Source organism: Nematolebias whitei, chromosome 16 (assembly GCF_014905685.2).
Source record: "Nematolebias whitei isolate Nwh7 chromosome 16, NemWhi1, whole genome shotgun sequence".
In the NCBI taxonomy this organism is placed as follows: Eukaryota; Metazoa; Chordata; class Actinopteri; order Cyprinodontiformes; family Rivulidae; genus Nematolebias; species Nematolebias whitei.
The window spans coordinates 14,918,028-14,945,703 of record NC_056513.1 but is presented as its reverse complement, the minus strand read 5'-3'; the positions used below and the strand labels follow the sequence as shown (position 1 = coordinate 14,945,703).

The following is a 27,676-nucleotide window of genomic DNA, read 5'->3' as shown; positions in this document are numbered from 1 at the left end:
ATATATAAAAAAACGCATGGCTTGCCATATTAGTCGAGGGCCCTGTAGTGGTTGAAAATGGTAGTGTTCAATATTTTCCATGTCAAAATGAATAAAATCGTCAGATCTCAACCAAAAAAATTGGGTTATAAATATGGGGAAAAATCATAAATACGTCGCTTCACTGTATAAGTCGCAAGCACGCTACTTTATGCCAAAAACTGTGACTTATAGGCCAGAAAACACGGTACATATTTATCTATATTACCCATTTATATTATGTCTATATTTTCCTCTAAATACTCACGATGTCCAGCTGCTGAGGAGGAAACAAGTTAAACTTGAGGGTCAAACGCTTTCGACAGATCTCCACATTATGAAACCACTGCTGCTGATTGGTCGACTTCTGCTTTACAAACTAAATACGGCTCATTTTGCAACTCTGCAAGAACATCATGCCATCTGTTCAATTATCCGAATAAAGAAGTCTGAAAATAAAACTCATGCAGGTTCTACCTCAAATGTTGCGTTTGCATTTTACAAGTTATTATTAATATGATATTTAATAAAGTATACTGGGTGAGTGGGGGGGGGGGGGTGTGAAGTAATGACTCACTTATGCCTTTTGCCTTGGGAGCAATCTTCTCGATGTCTTTCAGCTGAAACACATCTTTCTAAAAAGAGTGAAATACAATGTTTGAGAAAAGTTAATTTTTTTATTCTTAAAAAAAATTTATGATCCATTTGTATCAGATTATGGTGCATTTTGCAGCCTTTATTTGTTTTTAGGAAGCCATCGGCCCAAATGCATTATTTTGTACTTAAAATGACAATTTTACATAAGTTTTCCCACCGTATTTCTGAGCATCTATAAATATTTAAAAAAAGAGTTTACACATTTTACAGTCTGTATAATTACCGTATTTTTTTGGACTATAAGGCGCATTAAGCGAAACAAAACAGATAAGTCGAACTTTATTCAACTCATTCCATTTTTTTTAACATGTTTTGTAAGAAAAGACATTTCAAGATCCGTCTTAAGGAAACTGTTGTAACATTAAATGAACGCAAACTGAAATATATCAGAAAACGCCTTAAAATATGCACATGAGAGCAACTTTTAAATGCAAATGAAAGTTTAGAATAAATAAAAAAGATGCATCAAAAACCAGCAACACATTTGATGACATCTTAAACAACACATAAAGGAAGGAACACAGAGAGACTTTATTAAAATCTATATATTTACACATTATTCTTAAGAATATTTGTCACTTTAGCGCTTATTTTTCCAAGTAAAAATGAAGTCTATATGCTGTTTGTGTGCATCATAAAAATAATCACCCAAATTAAATACATAATATAAAACTTCTTGTATATTCATTTTAAATCTTTGTAATATTAGAAAACAGGATTGTTTCCATGTCCATTTATTTTCAGCCCAGGTGCTATAATAGCTTGCAGGTTAATTTTAGTCTTCCAAATACTGACCAGTGTTTTTTTAAGTTATTCATGTAACAGAATAATCAGTACAGCAAGAAGACATGAAGGCTATCACTAGTATCAGTAAAACTTACAGATTCAAAGAAAATCTCCATCATTCGACTTCTTTTCTCCTCTAGACTGAGTCCTTTCTTCTTTGACTGTAATGAAAAGTCAAAGTCACAATAGGATTTTAAAATGTAAATAATCAAAACAAGTATGAAGCCTGATTGATTAAATTGACTGCTTTTCCACCGATCAAACCCTGAAACACTAATCAAGTCACAGAGAGTAACAGAGATTTATAGCAAAGAAAACAAATCTATACGAGATAATGTTCAAAACTATAAGTGTTTTTTTTCTGTCAATTCACACACACACAAGTGGAGGTAAAACACCTGTTAACAGAGTTACCAAATACAAATTAAATCGAGGAAAGCTAGGGGGGGGGAAAAAAGATACATTTTAATGGAAAACGCTGACGCAAACTATAAAAACAACAAGTGATTTAGGATTAGTAGCATTTTGCTGGAATTGAAAGACTTTCATTTTAACTTAAAAATAAAGTGCATTGCATTCTTATTTAGTCAGAAGGCTTGGTCCACTTCATCTTTAGTGTTTTTTTTTTTGTCTATTAGAATTCTTGATTTTTACTCAACCTATTTATTTAATTACCACTTGCTGATCACAGCAATGTGTCTTTCAGATTGCTTTGTACAATTTATTAAATCTGGCCAAAAGAAATCGAGTCCAGCAGAGGGCAGTAAGGCAGAGTCATCACATACAGGCTGCAGTAAAAACTCACGAAGAAGAAAACTTGGCTGCAAAGCTTTCGCCTGACAAGAATAAAAATTTTAATCCTAAACAAAAACTAGTATAGTAATAAATCAGTCATCTTAACGATAAATTATATTAACGACCCGTTAGCTATTTTAATAAGTTCTGAACACGTAAAACAAACAATTTATACAAATATCCGGTGTTGTGCCGAAAATAAGTACCTTCCTGCCGTTAGCGCCCTACATCACAAAGCGCATTTTAAGGCACTTTAATAAAAAGGTAGAAAAAAAATCCATCCCTAAAATGTTTTTAAAACACAAATACGCCTCCCCCTCCGACTTATACGCACTTTAAGGGATTTTAGTATACTTCAACTTTGCTGTTTAAGGGGGGCGACTTTAAACGGGGAGGGTACTTTTTTCAACACAACACCAGACCTCAATCTCACTGTACTGTCTCGATTACAACTGGTTTCACCCAAGAAATGTTATGTTTATGGCACTTAGCAAAGTGTAAAGAGTGAAACCCTTTGCTTGGCATCTTTAGGCTAATGTAATGTTCTTCATTTACCTAAAAACTAAATTAAGAATGATAGCACGTACTAGCTACCCGCGTAGCTGATTCTCACGAGACTACCGACTTCAAGTTAAAGTGGACATTTGCTTACCATTTTGTGATGTTGACAGTTCAAATAACACCCAGTAACAATAACGATTTAAGCAACTTAACGTAAGATAGCAACGTTAATAAGGTTGCGAGCCAAACAAAACAGTCGTTTGTTTTTTTTATCCTGAATTTCCCGCGGAAGAACGTCGCAATTCACTGCTGCCTTCATATAACCTCGTAAATTCCTAAACTTCGGGAAAAAAAATCTCTAACAAGGTAAACCAATTGAATTATTAAGCACAGTTGAAAACGTAAAAAATAATATAATACAATATAGAATTTGAATTATGTTTGTTTATATTAAGAAGCTGAATTTGCACTATAATCTTTAATATTGCCACGCACGCTTTTACTGTTCTGACTGCCCATGAAGGCACCATGCCGCTTACGCCCTCTTCCGTCCAATAGTCAAACTACTTTTTCAAACAGCCCCACTTATGTACACTATAATCCTTTCCATTTATAGCTTTGCATTTGAAATTTTGAACTAATTTTACAAGTTTACCACATCTCCTGTAAATTAAGTCAGACACAGTTCACTTCCTTCGGCACTTTAATTCCGTTTGGCATTACAAATATGAACGAGACAAAATAACTTTACAGATTGTGTAGAAATTGAAAGACCAAATTCAGGACGACAGTAGACCATTGTGTGCTTAACAGTGTAGGAATAAGGCTGTTTCAACATACGTTAGGTGGGTTATTTATAATAAACTGTATATTTCAGGTGTTTTTGTCTATGCAGTGCATTTCCTTTGTGTCAAAGCAGACAGTAGAAGCTTTAAAACTATTGAACAAAGCACAACAGGATGAGGGATCACAGCTCTCAGCTCTGCTTCTGGTGGTAAATTTAACCAATTTTCAGCCTGATTAACTGTTTTTTTTTTTATGGACAAACATTGACAAGTTTATTTTTAGCTGGTGTTTGCACATTTATCACAGATTGTGAAATAAAACGTCACCATGCTTCGCACAGACCTTCAACACACGTGCACAATGTGAACACAGCAGAAACCAGTGTCTTGTGGCGTACGTTTAGTGTTTTAAGCGACAAGGCACACAAATATTCATAAAACCAATTAAATAATTAGCATGCTGTTTATGATAACAAGCAAATATTTACTCATTTTCTACTTTGAATATGTGTGCTATAATTTTAATCATCCCTCTCAAATTTACTGAACGGGGATACATATTTTTTTTATTATTGCTCATCGAGATGTTTGTAAAACCAGCATGCACGTCTAATCATTCTAGTGCAGCAGATGTTTTTATAGCAAACAGGCAAATTGTGAGGACTTAAGGGCATTTTAACTGGAAGCTGCAATGACAATTCCAATAAGCTCTTTTTGTAAAAAAAAAAAAAAAAGTTATATTATTTTAAAATTATGCAATTAAAATCAAAATCATCCGCATTAATTGCTGGCTTGGTGCTGTGTATCTACACTATTAAAGCGTTATCGTTTTCCACAAATCGGCACACTTTAGATGGAACATGAATAAGGTGATGAGAGACTCTTTAAAGCACCAACCAAAACCAGCAGCAGGCTTCTGTGAATGTCAAAAATCCAGTTTCATTCCCATAAAAATGCACCCTGGTTTTTCAGCACGGGGGTCAAATATGAGGAGAAGTCACACAGATGGCACAACGACAAGAAAAATGTAGCTGAAAAGGATGAGTGCAAAATCTTCCAGTCCGTCTCAACTGTACAGGGTGACAGTATATCCATACATATACACAGGAGTAAAGATTGGGCTATTGCAGATATCGGTAGACTTTGAAGCAGTGGTTGCCCGAATCAGCAACCACGACATGTCCATCTGAGGTGAGCGCCAGTCCCTGCGGGCCGTAGAGCGGGTCTGCTGAGGTGTTGATGTATGAAAGGAAGGAGCCGCTGCCATCAAACACCTGAGAGAGACAGAAGTTCATGAAAATGTGCACTCCTGGCTCCCAGCGTTCATCTACCATCTACTGGAAAATCAAATATGCCGAAAAACAGAATAGTTTAAGAAAAATAACACAAATTCATAGCAAAAAGGCTTGCTAGAAATAGTCATATTTTAAATTAGTTAATTAAAATCGTGATCACATGACATGAGATGGAGAGGGCTGCAAGTTTAGATGCTTTTTCAGCAATACTAAATGATGATGCAACATGAATATTATTTGCAGAGCATTGGCATAAATACATTAGATAGCATGATGATGCAATATTGAACGCACAATGCTTGATTTGGAAGTCAAATTGTAAAAATTATAGTTTTTAAAAAGTGTTGTTTTGTGGAAAGTTAGACATAGAAATATCTTACCTGTTGTAGATAGCTATTTCAAGGACTTTAGTTAAATAGTCTGAGTGGGACCATGACCAAAGTGGGTTGCTGCCACCCTAAAACTCATCTCAGAAGCATCATGGCAGTCCATGAGAACACCATTCTTTGGGCCTTTACAGTGCCATCAAGTTCACATTACAGCTATTTACATAGAATATAACACTTCCAGTGTAGCCTGAGGTGCTTTCAGCAGGAACATCATAAATTTCAACCTGAATAATCATGTAATACGATGTAAAGCAGGGCTATTCAACTAAATTGCTCATGGGGCCACAGTCACTGAAAGCCAAGAGCTCAGGGGCCGGACATCCAGCAGTTATTGTCATGAAGTAAGTTTGTTTTATGGTTTAAAATCTAGTTTTATTTAAAAATGAACCCACAGGTGGGTCGAACGGTGTTCACCCGAGGGCCTGATTTTGTCCCCGGGCCGCCAGTTGAATAGCCCTGGTGTAAAGGTTTACAACATAGCGTTTATATTAAGATTAAATGTTTTTTTTAGATTCAAGTTGTTTTAAAATGGCATGAATCCACTTTAGGTGTTGCTCAATCTAGACTTGTTTTTAGCTCCTCAAGCAGTTAGGATTAGACTTTGTTTCTCCAAACGGAGGTCCTTTAAAGCAGGGGTTCTCAAACCTTTAGGGTCGAGCGACTGCTTATAAGGGAGAAAAATGTCCCAGGGACCCCCTCAAAAACCTCATGCTTATGAAAAATAATTTGACATTTTAAGATCTAAATGCCATGGGAATATCTTTTTGTGTTGTTGCTTCTATACATTTGTTTTACTCACACAATGGCCCCCATAATTTTTAAAAATTGTATGATATAATTAATAATGGTTCAAACCCCGGTCCAGGGGCCCTCTGGGTGGAGTTTGTATGTTCTCTCCGTGCATGCGTGGGTTTTCTCCGGGTGTTCCTGTTTCCTCCCACAGACCAAAAACATGCATGTTAGGCTGATTGGTAACTCAAATTGTCCCTAGGTGTGAGTGAGAGAGTGAATGGTTGTTTGTCTCGTGTGTCTCTATGTGTCCCTGTGATGGACTTGCGACCTGTCCAGGGTGTACCCCGCCCCTCACACAGTGATTGCTGGACATGGGCACCAGCGACCCCCGTGACCCAAAAATGGAATAAACGGGTAAAGAAAATGGATGGATGGATGGATAATTAATAATTTATTGTATTTTATTTTGCGAACCCACAAGCTTCAACTCACGGACCTCTGGGGGTCTGGGACCCCAGTTTGAGAACCTGTGGTTTAAAGAGCTGAAGTAAGACATAATGAATCCTTTACCAACCTGTATCCTGCTGTTGCCCCAGTCTGCTACAACGATGTTCCCATTAGCATCCACTGCTACCCCTGTGGGGGCGTTGAACTGACCATTTCCTTCACCGTTTGAACCAAACTTCAGCAAGAATTCTCCTTCTGTGTTGAACACCTACATGTTGTTTTTAATACGTGAAACAGAAGAAACAATCATCCAATTTTTATTCACTTTATTTCTATAATGCCAAGTCACAGCAGAAGTCGTCTCAGTGCACTGTACAAAAACATTCACATACATTAAAAAAGCCAATTAATAAAGTTATCTATTTAAGGAAGCAGCAGATTGTGATGAATCACTTCATCACTATCTCCCATCCTGAGCAAGCACAATGGCAACAGTGGAAAGGAAAAACTCAATTTTAACAGGAAGAAAGCTCCAGCAGAACCAGGCTCAGGGTGAGTGAACATCTGCTTCGACCAGCTGGACAGGAAGGAGAACAGACAGGTGTACTTTCCATTGGAAGAAAGCCAAAGAAAAACACTTGTAAAGGATATAAATAATTACAAATACAAACAGTAGAGCAAGTGAAGACAACAGTAGTGACTAGGGATGCACAATTTTTTTTTTTTGGCCGATATGCCAATATATTAAAACTTATTTGGCCGATAACCAATACCAATACCAATATTTTGTTTTCCTAGACTACAGAGACTACATAGTTTCTCTACTGTGGAATTATAATATTACAATATTCTGCATGGTCTTTGGATGGATGGAGGTTTTGTTTCTCCGTGGTTGACTCCTCTCTCGCTTTCCTTTCTGGCCACCATGAACTCATGGTAATGGTCAGAATGCTGGTTCTAGAGATGGTTAATTAGGTTCAAAGTGTTGTAGGGCTTCGTTTTCGCTCCTCCTCGCATCACTGACGCTGAGCAGTCATTGCAAATAGTTCTGCTATCAGTTTCTGACACTTAAAAAAAAAAAAGATTTCCACACCTCCGACATTGTTATTTTGATGGAACGGCCAATGTCCGATATTTTAATTTATCGCTAATATTGCCCGATACCGATACCATATTGTGCATCCCTAGTAGTGACATTTTGAGGTGAAGTTGCAGCTTACTAGGACAACACAATTTTTACTTGAATATGCATGAGAAACAACGTCAGGTGCTGAAAATGTAAATGTCCCGTCTAGAGATGGAGTTTAATGTCATGAACCAAAACAGCAATACAACCTTTTATTTGAATGGCTTGATCTAAATATCAATAACTCAGTAATCCAATTTCAATGTGAGTTTACAGCAAATAAAAACACATTTACATTTGAACTTTCCCAACAGATTCTCTAATATGTTACACACTGGAACATCAGGCTTTGTGTTTGTAGAAAGGATACATGTTGCACACTGTACCTGTAATAAACACGATCACTCACCTTGACTGAGTGGTTGTGGAAATCCGTTATAATGATTTCATTGTTACTGTTGACAGCAGCAAAGTGAGGACCTGGACCAAAGGGACACAAAAAGTTTTCAGACATTTCTAATCGATTAGCTCTTGTATGGAACAAAGAAAAAACAATTAACACCCAAGTAAATTTATTAATTATCTTATGTCAAACCAGTTAAAACCCAGTGTTCAGGGAATCCTGTGTTCTAATACATCTCGTCTGTTCAGTATTACTGTTGTGCGTACCTGCAAACTGCGTGTCACTGTTGCCACGGCTACCAAACTTGGTGACCAGCTTGCCATTGGCCTGAAAGATGAAGACGCGGCAAGCCTTGTTGTCAACGACTATGACGTGTCCGTTTCTGTCCACGGCCACGCCTTTAGGACCCAACAGCTTTCCCAAACCGATCTTGTTCTGCAGAAGATTAAAGATTTTACATTTTTGTTACGCAGCAGTTTTACTTCGATCCAACAGAACACGAGAGGACGAACATGTTCTGATATGACAGATATTAGAACACACACAAACAAAGCTTGAATTTACCTTGAACTTTCCTTCACTTGAAAAGATGCTTATCCACTTGTTGTCGTAGTCGGCGATGATGATATCACCGTTGGGGTGAACTGCGACGCCTGTTGGTCGTTGCATCTGACCAGGAGACCTGCCCCGGACCCCAAAACGACTCCTGCACTGACCGTCGTTAGAAAATATCTGCAGAGTGTAAAACATAACGCCGTCACAGAGAACTGTGTATTTTTACTTGAACATGACACTTTACCTTCACACTGTGCTCAGGGTGTTTAGAAATAATGATGAGTCATACATCTCCTGTTTATCAAAATGGAACAAACACATCTCAGGACTGATATCTTGTCAAACTGGTTTAATCTACATGGAACAGGACTACATAAACAGTCAGCCCAGTTATCGAAGATCACAGAGCACAATGCCTTTCTGACACATTTTCATGCTTTTCTTATCACACCAGTGAGATTTATAAAGCTGGATTGGACGTTTTATCACACACACATCCTCCGCAGGCTGTGTGAAGCATCCTGTGTGATGTGTGTGTTTGTTATAACAAATTTATTCAAAGACCATTTTTGACGCCATCTTTTATTTCACCTGCTTCTGTACTGAGACAAACAAGTTCAAGTAAACTTTATTGTCATTATCATCTCGTGTGGTACATGAGATGGAACAAAATTATGTACACAGGGCCCCAGTTACACACAAAAACAGCAACGTACAAACAGTAAATCAGGATCTAATATGTACACTACGATAAACGCTAAAACAAACACCAAATGGTACGCTAAGAGATCTAAGATATACTCCAAGCGCTAATAATGTAAAACAATACGGTGTAACAACAGCAGCCCGAACATGAGTCTGTGGTGAGCAGATGGGTATGAATGAATACAGCAGCATAAGATAATCAGCAGCATGAGATCAGCAGCATGGATAATCAGCAGCACAGATAAGACACATTTCAATTAAAGTAACATTACAGTGATATTTTTCTCCTCACAGTGATTTTCCTGGTTAGATGTTCATGAGTCTAACAGCCTCAGGGTAGAAGCTGTTCCTCAGTCTAGTGGTTCTACACTTAATGCTCCTCAACCTCCTGCCTGAGGAGAGCAGGGCAAAAAGTGTGTGTGCTGGGTGAGTGGGGTCCTTCATGATGCAGGTGGCCCTCTTCCTGCATCTGGAGGTGTAGATGTCTGTGATGGTGGGGAGGCTGACTCCAACAGTCTTCTGTGCAGCCTTCACCACTCTGCAAAGCTTTTCTTTCTGCAGCTGTGCAGCATCCATGCCACACGTTGATGCTGGAGCACAGGATGCTCTCCACTGCACACCTGTAGAAGGAGGTGAGGACTGAGCTTCCCAGACCAGCTCGTCTCAGCCGTCTGAGGAAGTAGAGTCTCTGATGAGCTTTCTTGATCAGAGTGGTGGTGTTGTTGCTCCAGCTGAGGTTGTCATTCAGGTGCACACCTAAGTACTTCTAGTTGGAGACCACTTCCACTGCAGATCCTCCTATGTTCAGGGGGGGCAGGGTGGGTGTGTTTGCTCCTTCTGAAATCCACAACCATCGCCTTTGTCTTCTTCACATTGATGTGAAGGTTGTTCTTCCTGCACCAGCTCTCCAGGTGTTTCATCTCCTGCCTGTAGCTGGACTCATCATCATTTGTGACACAACCAACAACCACTGTATTGTCTGCAAACTTTACAATATAACAACTTGGATGGGTAGGTGCACAGTCATATGTGAGCAAAGTAAACAGGAGGGGGCTCAACACACATCCTTGAGGGGAGCCAGTGCTGAGGGTTATGGTGGAGAAGGAGAAGTTGTGGATCCTCACTGTTTGTGGTCTGTTTGTTAAGAAGTCTACGACCCAGTTGCAAATGGAGGGGCTTAGTTCTAGTTTGTCCATCAGGGTTTGGGGGATCATGGTGTTGAAGGCAGACATGAAGTCCACAAGGAGAGTCTTTCTGCTCCAGGTGGATGAGAGCAGTGTGGACCACAGAGGAGATGGCATCTTTTGTTGATCGATTCTTGCGGTATGCGTACTGGTGAGGGTCCTCGTTGATGTCGATGGTTGTTTTGATGTGGGTCATGACCAGTCTTTGAAAGCATTTAGTGACCACTGGCCGATAGTCATTCAGACCAGATTTAGAACAAGAAAATCCACCACACCATGCAGAAAAGATATTAAAAAAATTAAAAGGTAATGAGTCTTACAAATACAATAGTACATTTAGTTTAAAGTTTTAAAGGGACAGTTCAGGGTTCACGTGTATGAAACAGTGCATAGCTTTCATACCGAAAGTTGACGTAGGGACAAAATGTGAAAAAAGCAAAAAAAGACGTGTTTGCCACTCGTGCACAAAGAGGAGTGAGTGAAGCTGTGGTTGACGTGAAGTTGAAGTTTGCGTGGAGGTACACACATTCTCACCACAGGTCACGCAACGTTCATTTTGATACATCCTGACGTGCACCTGGCACGCACAACATTTGGTGCCTGAGTTCATACATGAGGCTGAAGGTTTTGGAAAGTGGGTTTTTGCACTCCATAAAGCAGAAATCAGTTCTCTGTTAGCTAAAAATCATCTCTTAGCGTGGTAGCTTTTACCTGAACACACTGGTTGTTGCTGTCTGCTATCAGCACCTTCCCCAGGGGGGAGGCAGCCACTCCCTGCAGATTTGTGAACTCTCCTTTGTTTCTTCCTTTCGTACCTTTAAGACATGAAGCAAAGACATGATGTGCTATGACTGAGGGATGCAAGTCGAACTTAGCAAGGCTCTGCAGGGATTTCATCAAGCTGGTTGCACAATTATACAGAACAGACAAGAAAACATAAAAGGTATGTCAGGGCTAAAGTGTTGCAGTTTTAAGAAAAAATATCCTAATGTGCAATATACAGTATATTCTTTTTTTTTGTTCTTACCACCACATTTAATTGAATTTGGTCGATTATGTAAATTCTTGTTAACAGACAGGACACCAATAAATACTGGTACTTGTCTAAAAATAAAGCCAAAGATTTCCTTGAAGGAATGCATACTGTTTGCTGATTTTCATGCCAGACTTTTAAACTATTACTACTAAATTTACTTTTTGATGAGAAGGGACAGAGCTACGGCTCGTTTTGATCAAACCTTTTAATAATCTGCATTATCCCATGCAATATGGAGAGATAGTGCAAAATGTGTTGAAACTAAGTCTCAAATTTTAGCCCAAGATCAGTTTAAAATTGAGTTAATACCATTTTTGTTTGCAAAGGTTGGTTGGCTGTGGTGGCCATCTTGAATGAGATTTTGACTCCAAAAGTTATTCAGTTGTGGATGAGCATCCAATGATTCCTGTGAATGTTTCATTAAAGTCCATTTATAGGGTGTTATGCTAACACAACAAATAAACACACACAGAACACAGATAAATACATTACTGCTCTTTGCTCTCAGCAGTAGTTGATGAAGAAGCTCATTTGAAAGCCTCAGAGCGTTGGTTGATTCTTTTTCTCTCTCACACCCTGAATTCCAGCTGCTTCGTTCATGTTTAGTTTCTCTAAATGCAGCACCAATAGGTACAAATTAAGGTTTCTGTATAGTGTTGCTCTTATCATACCATATTCTGCATTTATCACGACTTCTGTTTACCAGTTAGTCACACCGGACACTGTGTTTAACTGGTATATAATTTGTGTGGCATTTACTGAAATGTATTGTTCTTTTTTTTTTTTTTTTGCTGTTGTTTGATCTGATTAGTGCAAATCAAATAACTCCTCTGGAACAATAACATCTTTACCTGGTTTTACTGGGGTTGAGAGTTAAAGGTAAAATAATCTTTGGTTTAATGCATTACACAGCACTGATTATCTCATAATAAGGTGATGGCATGTAATGCAGGGACAGTCTGCATCGGTAAATGATTTTGCAACAACATAGTGCTGATGTGTTGACCTACAGTCAGTTACACACTTGTCCATTGACTTTTTTTTAATCTTGGTGAATCACATCTAATGTTGACATAAAATAAAAATGTACATAAACGTGCCACAACATATGAACATAGTTTAAATTATTAGTACTGATAAATAATTTATTGACAGTAGGCCCTCGATACTTCGTGGTTCGACTTTCACTGACTCACTCTTTCGCGGGTTTTCAACGTAAGATTGTACACAACACACGATTGGCTGATCGATGGAAGGCAACCAACCAGAACATTGGGCTCAGTGACGGACTGGCCATCACTGGGACATTTCCCGGTGGCCTGGCCCACTCCCTGAGCAGTAGCGATGGGGAAATACAGACCCCACCCCCTGACCCCTCCTTTCTCTTTCTGAGGCTGTCTCTCACAGCAGAGCAGACAGCCTCAGAAAGAGAAAGGAGGGGGCAGGGGGTGGGGTCTGTCTTTCCCTATTGCTACTGTGGGAGCTTCACTGAGGCAGACACCTGAATGAGCAGCATGGATTGTTTATTTAAAATAATCAAGCACGACCCAAACCGAGCCTTTGGTCCAGCCCCTGGCGATTACTGAGCAGGCCAGGCCACCGGGCAATGTCCCGGTGCTCCCGATGGTCAGTTTGGCTCAGTAACCGTTTGTCTGCTCTCATTCGTTGTGCTCATTTTAGAGAGTTTAGAACATTGTTAAGAACATTACAAGAGTGTGGGAATGGTTTATAAAGCCTTAAAATAAATAAATATAACATCTGTACTTCACAGATTTTCACCTATCATGGGGATGTCTGGAATGTTAACCCCACGATAAGCGAGGAACTACTGTATTATTAAGTACTTTGAGGATGACATCTCCATCTTGGAATTTATCAGTGACTGATACCTGCTTTCACAGACTTTTAAAACAGATGCTTGATTCTTGAAGTACATCCTGCTAATATATTCTTTAAAAGTTGTCCTCACCCACTCTGAAGATGAGATCGTCTTCAATGGGGTTCTCTTTCCGTCTCCCTGTGCTGTACATGCTTGCTGGCCTCTTGAAGGCTTTCTGCTTGATGTGTCCGCTGCCCGGGGACTTCAGCCTCTTCTTTGTGCCGTCTGAAGTCGGCGAAACATCCGTGGATTTGGTGGCCTTTATTTTAAAAGGACTTCCTTTGATGTGTTGGTTATATAGACGTAGTGATAAGGTGAAAGTGCCCTCTTTAGGAAGTGAGTACAGGTACTCATAGGTGCCGTTCTTGTTGTCCAGAATCTCTCCGTCTCCTCTGCTGCCATCGGATGAGGAGATTTGAGCAGTGATAACGGCATTACCCATTTTGCACAGCTCCCCATCTTTGTCTTTAGTGGTTATGGTGACAGACGTGGGCACACCCACCACGCAGTGGCGTAACCCCTCCCCCGTGGCTACTGACTCAGACGCCACGGCATTTGTGGTTACAATAGCACCCAAGTTGTGGATAGACTTCTTTAAGCCATCCGTCTCCACGAGGAAGTCCAGTTGTTCGTTCTCTCCAGGCTGCAGAGGAAGCTCTTGATTGGCCAACTCAATGAGACGTTCACCCATCTGCTTCTTGACCAGTAGCACCTCTGCCTCGGTGCCATGGCTCAGGGCCTGCTCTGTGAAGTTACAGCTGCTGGTGATGCCCTCCTGACCCTGCAGCAAGGTGTCGAGCTGGGCCTGAAGTACCTATACATGACCACCAGGGGACAGCAGAGCAACACTGATGTTGAAATACAGCTTTACTCAAAAACCTGGAGTTTAAACATGTGAAAGAAACTATTTTACATTTGTATAAACTTTCACATGAAACTAAAACAATTCTAGAATTTATAGGGGGAATATATTTTGAATCTAGGGCCTAGCATTCTTTAAAGGAGTGCATTTCACCCATAGACTTTGATGTCAGAGTTTTAGACTGAGATAGTCTTGTTAGAAGTTGTAACTGTTTCAGTCAAATCTAAATAATGATTATATCTGCAATATTATGCAAAACTTCAAGAATATTACCCTCAGAGTAGTTGTTGTAAATTAATCTGCTTTGGTCAAATCAAATTTTAGCACAATATCTGTATAACTGACTGAGTTGTGCTTTTCTAAAAGTGACATGGCTGTAGTGGCCAACTTGAATTTCATAACTCAAAATTGTAATGAGTTATAAAAGGCAGATCAAGTTCTTACTTCCTAAAGGTTTCATTAAAATCTGTTTAGTGGTTCATAAGACATTCTGCTAACAACAAGCAAATATCCTGTGCAACAGGCAGCAGTTGGAGCGTGTTGTGAATGACTCTCAGCTACAACCACACCAAGGTCTAGAACAATATCTGTAAAACTGACTAAACTATATTCATATTTGTGTATCTTAAAGTCAATCCTGCGGCGGCCATCTTGAGTAGGGTTGGCTCCAAAAGTTAATCAGTTTCAGAAGTTTCAATAAAAACCTTATAGTGATTCATGAGATTTTTTTTTTTTTTTTTTGTCAACAGACTTAAGTTGACTTTAAACAGTTAAAGACAAAATTTGCATCAAAGATAATGTGCAATCTGTAAGAACTAAAAGCTCATTAGCTGTCAAACTGAGGTATAGCCACACCACTAAATTAGCTTTTATTTTATGGCCTCAAACCCTACTAACTCCAATAAATAAATAAAAACATATTATGGTGTATTTAATGAATCCTGGTTCATGGCAATAAAAAAGGGTTCTGTGCTTTTTAACGGGTGAACCACAAATCTTTGCTTTTAATTTAAAAAGTTTCCTGCAGTGACAACAAATACAATTCAATGAATGGCTGCATCTTCTCATGCTCTGACAGTTCCACTTGCTAATAATGATTAGTCAGTGGAAAATTGTTCCTGAAGTAAATTTATTGTATTATCTCTTAAAAACAACCCAAATTAAACTGTATAATTTGTGTTTAAACTGGTCACCTTGCATATTAATGTTGTTGACTAAACCCAATGCCAGTATTTCCAATTTTATTTATTTTCCTAGTAATTCTTTCAGTTTCTGTTTTATGGGTTTTACTCCATTTTCCCCTCCTAAAAACAGCAGTACAAATGTATCTTGAAAAATAATAATAAAAGCTGTTGTGCCTCCGCTTTGCTTGTAGAAGGTGATAAAGACAAATAACCTGGTCATGCAGCAACATACACACCTTAAAATCTTACTGCCAGTTTAAAAAGAATCATTTTAGATGACCAGTCATCGACCTTTTTATCATAACATGAAGAGTAAAGTATTAGCATATTTGTGTTTTTATATCTAAATATAAATGTGAACCAGAACTCACACAGTCAGTAAGATTTAAAGACGATAAAATGGAAATAAATGCAACCCGTTTCTCTTAGAGGTATGATGTCACCAAACACAGGAAAACATTAAAAACAAACTCACCCACATCTGCCCATCCCAATCATCTTCCCTTTCATAAACAGATGCCATATGGGCTCCTGTTCTCCAAAGAAACAAAGAAAGACGTCATCCAAACTCCTTTAGCCGTCACCCACTGAAGCTGACAAAGCAGATTGTACACACAGCACGAGCAGAGAGCCAGGATAAAGCGTGTGCTCTACTTTAAATCCCTGTCTGCACACGACACACCCAACCCAGAAGTTCCCACGCAGGATGGCTCACTGGCCCCATCTGCTGTAGCTGCAGAACGCCACAGAACTGACTTTCCCCTGGGCTCAAAGTGCACCAGGCAGTGGATGGTAAATCATTAGCCTCCCATGTGATATGACCTCCGCCACCTCTCCCCGAGCTCTGATCTCAGCTTGGATATCTGGTCGGAGTGAAGATTTTCCCTCTTTAACTGCCTGTCAAACCAGTGGAGGTCGACACAAACAGAGAAGCAACAACCACCCGATGATGTAATCCGTTAGAGGTCTGATAAGCGAGCTGTATTTAATTTTTCCTCACTTAAAGATTCAAATAAAAGCGTGATGTTGACACGCACCTTCATCCCAACAAGAACTAAACAAACTGATCCTGATTCAGAGGATGGTTTCGTGTTCACCTTCTGCTTGAGGCCATAGTTGACCTCCAGCTCCATCAGTAGAACGCTCTTGCGAACGTTGAGTGTCTTCTGCAGCTCGTCAAAGGTGCTGTGGACGTCGTCCTCGATGGCGCTCTTCTGATTGGTCAGCTGCTGCAGAATCTCTGACAACGTCTGCAGGGCTGAGTCGATCTGCGGCAACCTGGAATCGACAGCGGTTCTCATGTTATCAGATTAAGAAAATAAAAGAGGGTGGCGTTTGATTCATCATATCGGTGGTTCCCAACACTGGTCCTTGAGGAACACCATCCTGAATGTTCAACACACCTGATTCAGTGATTTAATTACTTCCTCATGTTCTGCAACAGCCTGTAAATCATCCATTTATTAAAATCAGGTGTGTCGGAGCAGAGAAACAGCTAAAACATGAAGGATGGTGTTCCTCAAGGACAAGGGTTGGGAACCCTTGAGTTACAGCTCCTGTTGTACCTCTTCTTGACAGCATTCAGCTGCTCCTGTAACGAGGCTTTGTGCTGCTCCACAACGTCTTTAAGAGGCACAGTGGGATGTTCTCCATGTTCTCCACATGTGCACTCCTGACACATGGCTGTCTCACACGGAGGGCAATAAAACTCCATCACCTAGAACACAGGAAATGAGAATAAGGCAGTCCAAATAACATTTTGAGTTCCTGACTTCATTCCCAGCTTTGTGATAAAGTCACATACAGGTGCTGGTCATAAAATTAGAATATCATGAAAAAGTTGATTTATTTCAGTAATTCCGTTCAAAAAGTGAAACTTCAAGGACTCAAGTTTCTTAATATGTCATACACACCACATGTGGTACATGTGGTGGAATGAAATTGTGTACACAGGGTTCCAGTTACATCCAAGTTACATCTTGTACAAACTTGTACATTATATCCATTCATTACACACAGACCGATATATTTCAAATGTTTATTTCTTTTAATGTTGATGATTATAATCATCAACTAATAAAAAAAACCAAATTCAGTATCACAGAAAATTTGAATATTGTGAAAAGGTTCAATATTGAAGACACGTGGTGCCACAATGTAATCAGCTAATTAACTCTAAACACTTGCAAAGGCCTTTAAATGGTCTCTCAGTCTAGTTCTGTAGGCTACATAATCATGGGGAAGACTTCTGACTTGACAGTTTCCAAAAGACGCTCGTTGACATCTTGCACAAGGAGGTCAAAACACAAAAGGTCATTGCTAAAGAGGCTGGCTGTTCACAGAGCTCTGTGTCCAAGCGCATTAATAGAGAGGTGAAGGGAAGGAAACAATGTGGTAGAAAAGTGTACAAGCAATAGGGATAACTGCACCCTGGAGATGATGGTGAAACAAAACCCATTCCAAAATGTGGGGGAAATTCACAAAGAGTGGACTGCAGCTGGAGTTAGTGCTTCAAGAACCACCACGCTCAGATGTATGCAAGACAAGGGGTTCAGCTTGTGTCAAGCCACTCTTGAACAAGAGACAGAATCAGAAGCGTCTCACCTGGGACTGCTGCTGAGTGGTCCAAAGATATGTTCTCTGATGAAAGTAAATTTTGCTTTTCCTTTGGAAATCAAGGTCCCAGAGTCTGGAGGAAGAGAGGAGAGGCACAGAAACCATGTTGCTTGAGGTCCAGTGTCAAGTTTCCACAGTCAGTGATGGTTTGGGGTGCCATGTCATCTATTGGTGTTGGTCCACTGTGTTTTCTGAGGTCTAAGGTCAAAGCAGCGGTCTACCAGGAAGTTTTAGAGCACTTCCTGCTTCCTGCTGCTGACCAACTTTATGGAGATGCAGATTTCATTTTCCAACAGGACTCGACACCTGCACACAGTGCCAAAGCTACCAGTACCTGGTTTAAGGACCATGGTATCCCTGTTCTTAAATGGCCAGCAAACTCACCTGACCTTAACCTCATAGAAAATCTATGGTATATGTGAAGAGGAAGATGTGATACACCAGACTCAACAATTCAGAAGAGCTGAAGGCCACTATCAGAGCAACCTGGGCTCATAACACCTGAGCAGAGCCACAGACTGATCGACTCCATGCCACGACGCATTGCTGCAGTAATCCAGACAAAAGGAGCAACAACTAAGTACTGAGTGCTGTACATGCTCATACTTTTCATGTTCATAGTTTTCAGTTGGCCAACATTTCTAAAAATACTTTTTTTATTGGTCTTAAGTAATATTGTAAATTTCTGAGATACTGAATTTGGGGTTTTCATTAGTTGTCAGTTATAATCATCAACATTAAAAGAAATAAACATTTGAAATATTTCAGTCTGTGTGTAATGAACGAATATAATATACAAGTTTCACTTTTTGAATGGAATTACTGAAATAAATCAACATTTTCACGATATTCTAATTTTATGACCAGCACCTGTAGTTGTCAATAATACAAGAATGGAAAGTAGAAGCTTTAAACCTCAGAATATCAGAACTATCCATTTAATTTAAAAAAACGAAAAAAGAATATTGCGTCCAGATGGGTTAAAAGTATCTTACACTTCCTCCATGGTTGGGGCAGGAGAGCAGCCGTCCCGTAGCCACCGTGGAAATGTTGTTGAGCGCGGCGGCGGCGGCCTCCTGGCTGCAGCTGTCTGGCACCCGCTGCAGCACATCCATCAGGTTGGTGATAAAGAAGTTGTTCTGCAACGCCGCCACACCTTTCTCCGGGAGGATAGAGGTCTGGCGGCACACGGGGCACGACAGGGTGAGGCTGTGAGCCGGGATGTAATTTTGTAGGCACCTAGAGGTGGGAAATACATGCGTCATAAAACCATTTGAAACAATATTGAGGTTTGAATTTTTTCATTATTTTAATTTAACACAGTCCCACTTAACCCAATCCAATTAATTAATGAGAATCCTGTAATCAGTTCTCACTGAAAATTATACATCACTCTTCAAACAGAGAAACATCTACCTGAAAAAAGATTCAACATACTTCTAAGATTTTGATAATTATCCACGTTTTGTCAAAACTGAGTATATTTCTGACTGAATCAGAGTTAACTGAATGGGTTTAAAATGAATATGAGCCTTTCAATAATTATACAGTTACGTAATCTCTTTGCAAACGAAAACTAAGTGTGATGGTGCAATTTAGGCAGTTTTCAAGTGCTGTAAGTTCAAGTTTATGACCTGGTTGTGCTTCAACCTTGTGTTTGTTGTCATCTTTAAGGCAAAAAAAGCTCTGATCAGAAATAATTTCAGTGTAGTAAAAAAAAAACATTCATCACATTCAAATTAGACACAATTACATGTGATCTATACGTGTGCTGGTAAAATGTGCTCAGGCTGCAGTGCAAAAATGAACCCTTTGAATATTATTGTAAACATGAGTTCATAAAGATGCTTTCTAACTAGAGAAATTGTATTTACTGCGAAAATGTAGTGTCAGTGCTTATTGCAGATGAACGTGCTGAAAAACAGCTGAAATTAGCTAAAAACATGCTGAAATGTAGCTGAGATTGAAGGACAAGCCTGTTAGCAGAAGAAAACAGAACACATATTTGCTAAATTGAATTTAAATAAACAGAAATTATCACAAATATGAGGAAATTAGCTAAAAAGACTGAAATTAGCAACCAAAAAATGCTGAAAAGTAGCTGAAAAGGCAAATAGAAGCTTAAACGACCAGGACGAAATGTAAGGAGCTGAAATGAGCATAAAAAAAACCAAACAGTAGAATTAATTAAAAAAGCAAAATTTAGCACAAAACAGCTAAACATTTAGCTGAAATAGCAGAAAAAGCTGAATGTAGCTAAATAAAAGGTGAAAGGAGCTGAAATTAGCAGAAAGAAGTTAATTAGCTGAAAGTAGCAGAAATTACCAAAAATACCTTGAACTTGCATATCTGAAAACAGCTGACATTAGCTGACAACTGCTAAAAAAAAATTTGAAAATGTAAAACAAGCTGAAATTAGCAGAAGAAAGCAGAAAGAACACATTTTCCCAATTAGACTGAAAGAAACAGAAGTGAGCACTAAAAAGTGGATATTATCTGGAAAAAAAAAACCCTGAAATTAGCCAAAAAAAACAGCTGAAAAGTAGCTAAATTTTCTAAAAGAAGCTTAAATTACCAGAAGGAAGTGGAGAGAGCACATTTTTGCTGAATTAGGCTGAAAAAGTTGAGATGAGTGCAAAAAATGTGGAATCAAGCGAAGGGGAAAAAAATAGCATTAAAACAGCTAAAAAGTAGCTGAAATAGCAGAAAAAGCTGAAACTTGCAGAAATAAACTGAAAGGAACATAATAAGCTGAAATTAGCCGAAAGACGTTAGAAGAAGCAGAAAAATATGATTTGATGAAATAGCACAAAAATTGTGGAACAAGAAAGATGTCGAAAAATGTACGTAAGAAAAATGGATCACAATAGTGTGAATGATTCATAAACATTCACATTATCATCACAGTACGTAAAATAGCATATAATATATCATTCAAAGTTTTTAAGCAGATGTCTTCAGAAAAAATCTTTTAATTCTAATCTTTTTATCCAGCAAAGTTAAGGCGTGTCCTCTGGACGGTTTCTATTTTGTTGAAATGTTTCGTCTTTTGTCCAAAAGACTTCATCAGTCCGAGGAGCTGCAACAAACTCAGTCTTATAAATAGCACCTTACGTAGTGGGTCAACCAATTTGATGGTGCTCAGATGGTTTCTGGAGTCCGCCCTCTCCCCCACTGACTCGTTTGAGGCAGTCATGGCCAAAGAGGTTCAAAACATCAAAGTTCCTGCTCAATAATCAATCATCTTTTGGACGAAAGACAAAACGTTTCAACAAAAAGGAACCGCCCAGAGGACCTGACTTAACTTTATTGGATTTAGCTACCTGGATTATTGAACATGAATCAAGAATATAATGTTTGGCATCATTGTGAAACCATTTTTAAATATTAGGCTGGAATTCCTGAAGACATTTCTCCTGACTAATAAAAATCAAGTTTTCAACGTAGCACTCTTGTAAACAGAACTAGTTGACAGGTCAGGTGATAAATCACCAAACTTCAAAAAAATATGTATCATTTAGAAACTCCTGGGGTGCAGAATTTGAAAATAATAATAACTCAGTATTGAAAAGTATTTCCATTATGACTCATTTTGCCAGCACAGATCACATATTGGTAAATAAATAATGACTCTCCAGAAGCGACCAGAGTAAAAGGAACAGTCGTGGACTATTCACAGCCCTTTGTGTAAGAAACAAAAAGCTTGTTAACAGAGAGGACCAACGTAACAAAGACAGCCTGTATCATGGAGTCACAATGCTCACATTTAGAAGAACAATGCTGGGTTGATTTTAAAGTCTAAAAAAGTACGACTGTATCACACACGTGTCAAACATCATGTGCAGCATATTAAAACATCAGTACATGAGCTTCATCTGTTCGACGTTTCACCGCGCTGTAACTCCACTCACCTTTCACAAAAGGTGTGCAGGCAGGGCAGAACTTTTGGGTTCTCGTAGCGGTCCAGACATATGCTGCAGATCAGGAACTGCTTATCAATTTGGCGGACGACAGGACTGGGAATAGTGGAGCCTTCACTGGCCATTCTAAAACTCTGACATAAGAGCCTTTCTTGTTAATCTGCACCCTGTGAAAAAGACACACAGGAAATAAAAATCACCATTGAGTGAGGAAAATAATTAGCAAAATAAGAGCAAAGAGTCAGAGCATTGAAAAACACATGGTCTAAGTCTTGTTGTGTGCACTCTAGACCAGGGCTAGTCAACTGGTGACCCAAGGGCCAAATCAGGCCCATGGGTGAGCTCAGTTCAGTCCACCAGTGGGTTCATTTTTAACTAAAACTAGATTTTAAACCATAAAACAAACTTATTTAATCACATTAACTGCTGGATGTCCGGCCCCTGAGCTCTTGGCTTTCAGTAACTGTGGCCCCCGAGCAATTTAGTTGAATAGGCCTGATCTAGACTGTCATCAATCCCTACATTTTACAACTTTACTTTATATGATATACACTGCAGTATATTAATATGTGCGAGCAAAACTCAGCGCACAGTAATAACAGAGTGGCTCAGGAAATTTCTCCAAAAGATAACATATCAGAATTGCATTGTAATCCAGTATTAGTTGTGGGAAGATTAATTTTTTTTAACTTACACAAAATTTGAACATTTTGCAGCGCTCCAAATTTTTTTCATTCAACCTTTATTCAAACAGGTTAGTCTCATTGAGTCACGAGGACTCGTTTACAAGAGAGACCTGTTTTAGGCAGACAACAATAAACTACAGTAAAATTGCTGTTAAAATAAAAGTAGTGTTATAAAACAGCAAATCAACATGCTAGAACATATTTGCTTGGACGTTTCTATTGACCTTATCAAATGTTTCAAATCCCTTAAAGAAATTGAGGTGGACAGCTTCAGATCTTGTTGCAAGGTGTTCCAGGTTACAGAGTAAGAAAAGGCCTTTTTGTCAAGTTCAGTCTGCACTGAGGGGACGCTGCAGGTAATGATGTCCTGAGAACGCCCGCTGTAACTGCACTGACGACGTGATGCGTGGGAGGAGATGTAAGAAGGCAGCAGACGAAGGAGTGATTTCTAGATGAAGGTGAACCAGTGTGAGAGCCTACATGACGTTGATGATGACCAACTGGCCAACAGGGTGCAGTGATGGGTACAGTAGTTACAGCCAGTTGTGAATCTTAGCGCACCATGATAGACAACATCCAACATCTGCAAGGAGCTGGCAGGGGCATTCATGTTAATAATGTCACCATAGTCTATGGCCGGTATGAAGGTAGCAAACAAGGTGTTTTCTGGCATTCAGAGTAAAGCCTCATCTATTTCTGAAACAGAAACCTAATTTTAATTTCAGTTTCTTTATCAAGCTTTCGATATGTGGTTTAAAAGAGAGAAGTGCATCAACTAAAATTTCCAAGTATTTTTGTAAGAATCTACGAACTCAATAGGAACACGATGCATGAATGAAACAGGAAGTATATGAATATACTACGGTACTACTGTACATATACGCATATGTTATATATCATATATATTATACGAGTAGGAAGTACCGGTAAAGTATTCTCTCTTCCCACCCCCACCCCCATAAACACACACCCTTTTTCATGCTTGACATAAAAGGCTTTTGAAATGATGAATAATTAAGGATGAAGCAAAAGGAAAGCACTCTGCATCCAGCAAACAGAGGCAAAGATAAACCCTTCAAAATAAAACAAAAGTAGAAACATCTTTTACACTCAATATGCATTATTATTTTATCTTCCCCTTCAGCTATTTCTAATATCTCCCCTATTGCATGATTCTGTGCGTAATACGTCTGTAACATTATCTTAACTTGGACAGAGAAAGTGTGTCAGTGCTTTTATTGTCTTCAAACTGAAGACAGGCACAGAAACAGGCCACCTCTGCTGCTGGAAGGAAACCCTGAGGGACGTTTTTTTTTTCTAGATTACATGATCTTTTTATTCTTTTTCTACTGACTTTGGTTTAAATCTCACCCTCTAACACACACCTCCTCCTCTCATTCTCCTCTTTGAAAGCAGATAATGAAGAATAAGAGGATAAGATTACTGTCATAACCAAAGTCTTATTTTCTCAGCCTGACATTAAACTTTTATAGAGAGTATATGATTAATATGTATTTGGTGTTGAATTCAAAAACAATTTAATTTCAGCAGTCCAGAAAAATAAAAACAATAGCTTAAAAAATATGAAAATCTCCTCAACGAGAGCTGTTAATAAGGGAGGAGTTGAATGATATAAATGTAACAATAAAATAAAGGCCTAGCGCTCCTTCAGGAAATTCATATCCTCCACTGCCTTTCATATCAAGGTTTTAAACAAAGATCGTCTACTGCTGAGAAAGGATGGTGTTACCTGTTTTGGACAAACCTGGAAATTAATGTGCAGAAATTAATGCAAGGACTCAAACTACGAGTTGAGGATGACTCTTAGCTACTACCACACCAAATCAGCAGAGCTAATCATCTGCAAAACTGATAGTTATAGCCATTTATGTGTTTGTTAAATATCCATTGTTTTTCTTATATCCATCCAGGCAAAGTTGACTCCAATATGTTGACTCTAATAGTTAACACCAAAGTTTCAAAAGCCATTATTGCATCATCCGTTAGTGTTTGAAGTATAGTTTGGGGATAATTCTCAGCTACTACCCCACCAAGTTTTATCTCAGTAATTGACCAAGTTTCATTCATTCATTCAACCTTTATTTTTACAGGTTAATTCCATTGAGCCTCGGGGACTCATTTCCAAGAGAGACCTGATTTTATCAAAGAGAGAAAGACAACAGTGGATAACAAAGACAACAACAGACAATCATAAAGGATGCGTACAAATTGAGAACAACAAGTGAAAATAAAACGGTATTAAAAAAATGTTACCCAAAAAAAAAAGCTAGGTTGTAAGGCAATGTAGAAAACTAAAAACAAGAACATGTCTGCATAGTTTTTTTTTTCCATGAACTTAGCAGATGTTTGGACTTATTACTACTTAAGTGTCTTCTCAGATTGCTTAGCTGTGGTGGCCATCTTAACTCAGGTGGACTTCAAAAATAAAGCAGTTGTAGTTTTAAATTCAATAATTACTTTCCAAGTCTTTTATTAAAACCTTTGGTAAGACTTTGCAATAAGGTACACAAAATTTAATTAACTACTAGAGAACGCCTCAGGAACAAACCATGAACAAATCAGGAGTTAATAGTTAGTTAACCAGTACTTACTGGGGAACACAGAGCCCAGCCTTATTAGGGAACTACTGGTTAGTTACTTGTGAAACAAAGAGGAACTAATCAGGAACTAATGGGTGGTTAACATGGAAACCAAAGAGAAACGAATCAGGAGCTAATGAGTAGTTAACCAGTACTTAGTGGGGAACACACAGCCAAGCCTTATTAAGGGACTACTTGTTAGTTACCTTGTAAATAAAGAGGAACTAATCCAGAACTAATGGGTAGTTACCAAGGAAACTAAAGAGGAATGAATCAGAAGCTAATGGGTAATAAAATCTGTAATCACTAAGAAACAGGTTTTTGACTATTATGAGCTGTGACCTCACTGGTGCAGGGTTTATTCAGAACCCACATGGAGAATTTCTCCTCTGTTTCTGTGGTAACAAACCAGTAGTCCCCTAATAAGGCCTGGCTGTGTGTTCCCCAGTAAGTACTGGTTAACTACTCATTAGCTTCTGAGTCGTTCCTCTTTGGTTTCCTTAGTAACTACCCATTAGTTCTTGATTAGTTCCTTTTCATTTACAAGGTAACTAACCAGTAGTCCCCTAATAAGGCCTGGCTGTGTGTTCCCCAGTAAGTACTGGTTAACTACCCATTAGCTCCTGATTCGTTCCTCGTTGGTTTCCTTGGTAACTACCCATTAGTTCTTCATTAGATGATTTTGATGCCTCAAATCGTGCCCTGTCTAGGACACGGAGTGAGAGATCTTTTTTTTATACCGTCTCTCCTCATGTTTTTCTTCCCTTTTCGCATCTAAGCAAAATATTATTCTGAATAAGAATAAGAGGGCCGCGCTTCCATAGTAGCAGCTTCGTGCACTCCGCCCATCTTTCGGACAACTCTACGTACATGTTCTCGTTGTATTTCCGTGCAATGATAATAAAGCTTATTCTGATTCTGAATAGTTCCTCTTCATTTACGGGGTAACTAACCAGTAGTCCCCTAATAAGACTAGGCTGTGTGTTCCCCAGAAAGTACTACTTATTAACACCTGATTTGTTCCTTAGGCATTCCCTAGTAGTTAAGCAAATTTTGTGTACCTTATTGTAAAGTGTTACCAAATCTTAAAAAAAAAAAACTTTAATTATCACCCTTTTGCCTTTGGTGCCAGTCAATAAAGGTATCCAGACATGACATGATCTCAATCCCTGCTTGCACAAACATATGCTAGATGCTCTCACCAGCTGCACACAGCAGATCAGCACGGCATCAAATGCTACAGATTCACAAACAAACAAATGCTCCATCCTGCAGGCCGTCACAACACACAGAAACACTTCAGAGCTGCTGTGCTGACAGAGCACAAGGTTGCAGCAGCCGCACAGCCACTCTTACATAACCAGAGCTGAACTGAGCAAAGCAGAATTAGTTCTGCTGGATCGGGTCTTCATCATCACAGACATACACGTGACCATACAGTAATGTTATCTGGGATGTTTATTCTAAAAAGGGAAGGATCAGAACCTTTTGAAAAAACAGCCAAATTGTTAAGAACAAGTGTACACTTGATAATAAGAGGATTTACTGTGCTGCACGTATGGACAGAACAACAGGCAGCATTTACCCCTAAAATATGTGCAATAATGTTTTTCAAGCTTTAAATTCCGTAAAACACATACCTTTGAGTTTTATCAGCCCAGACGTGACATGATTCCTTTCTTTATAAGCATCAGCGAACCAAATGTGAGGTCCTAGGATGTGAGAGATGGCTTCCACGTGTGTATCAGGATGTGCACTTGTGAACAAAGTTGATACAGAGAGCTGAAGCCGTACTGCGTTTCAGTTTGACATCATCCATGTCCCCTCCCTCCTTCTCTCTCCACCCCTCCCTGCCTCCGTCCCTCCCTCTTCATCACCGCTTCGTCACTTTGCATTCCCAGCTTTTTTTGTTTCGTCCTTTTGTCCTTTTTCCTCGTCTGCCTGCTGTGGACTCTGCAGCTTGGTGCACTGGACGCGTGCAGCATCGGGAGTCTGTGAGCAGGGATCGACTGGCAGCTGCTGATCGAACAAATCAAAAATCAAAAGTTAAAGAGTTCCCTTCGATGGAGACAAAGATGCGGGGATCTGTCTAAGAGCGTTTGCAGCTGACTCACTGAACAAGCAGTGACATAACAAAGAGAAGCACAGAAGAAAAGTCGTCACATACAGGATCAAAGACAGGGAGTACAAAAAAGTGAAGAAGAACAGAGCGCTTCAGATTATTTACAAGCACAGATGATGAACCACTCTCAGACATGCAGGACATTATATTTCTCCTTTCTCTTTGGGTGATGAGCATTCCTTCAAGAAATGCTGCGCTTTTAATTTGTACATAGTCCTCTAGGTGAAAAAAAAAAACATTTCCTTTCAGGAAAAAAGAAGACATTTAAAAAGACGTTTCACCTCAGTCACAGCCAGGGCTTAATTTGTAAACTGATTGATGCCGGAACAGCGGGCAGGCCGGGGGTCTGTGGAAGAAAATTTTGAATAACAGCTATGTCATTTCCTGTATTTT

At 39.2% G+C, this 27,676-nt stretch overlaps 2 protein-coding genes across 2 annotated transcripts in view; both read right to left on the bottom strand.

The window, feature by feature from the left end:
* mnd1 (meiotic nuclear divisions 1 homolog (S. cerevisiae)) overlaps positions 1–3,287 on the bottom strand; it is a 20,639-nt gene extending 17,352 nt beyond the window's left edge. Inside the window, exons 1-3 of the mRNA XM_037690534.1 lie at positions 3,261–3,287; positions 1,557–1,622; positions 596–653 (exon numbers count right to left, since the gene is read on the bottom strand). Coding sequence (XP_037546462.1) covers positions 596–653; positions 1,557–1,622; positions 3,261–3,287 — 151 coding nt within the window. The remainder of the gene's footprint in view (positions 1–595; positions 654–1,556; positions 1,623–3,260) is intronic.
* Positions 3,288–4,612: 1,325 nt separating this feature from the next.
* Positions 4,613–26,879, bottom strand: trim2a (tripartite motif containing 2a). Its single transcript, XM_037690295.1, has 12 exons — positions 26,802–26,879; positions 21,867–22,042; positions 18,951–19,194; positions 16,905–17,056; positions 16,437–16,617; positions 13,384–14,107; positions 11,090–11,193; positions 8,499–8,666; positions 8,201–8,369; positions 7,941–8,011; positions 6,533–6,673; positions 4,613–4,816 (listed from the first exon to the last, which is right to left on the bottom strand). Exons 2-12 carry the CDS (start codon positions 21,998–22,000, stop codon positions 4,664–4,666), a joined length of 2,241 nt encoding a protein of 746 aa, XP_037546223.1. The 5' UTR covers positions 22,001–22,042; positions 26,802–26,879; the 3' UTR covers positions 4,613–4,663.
* Positions 26,880–27,676: the final 797 nt, after the last annotated feature.

Excerpts from the sequence above, each read along its gene's own strand:
- trim2a (XM_037690295.1), bottom strand. The coding sequence starts at position 22,000 with ATGGCCAGTGAAGGCTCCACTATTCCCAGTCCTGTCGTCCGCCAAATT. Across the intron at positions 17,057-18,950 it reads GCCCCAACCATGGAGGAAGT|GTGATGGAGTTTTATTGCCC; the intron begins GTAAGATACTTT and ends CCTGTGTTCTAG. Across the intron at positions 11,194-13,383 it reads CGATCTCATCTTCAGAGTGG|GTACGAAAGGAAGAAACAAA; the intron begins GTGAGGACAACT and ends CATGTCTTAAAG.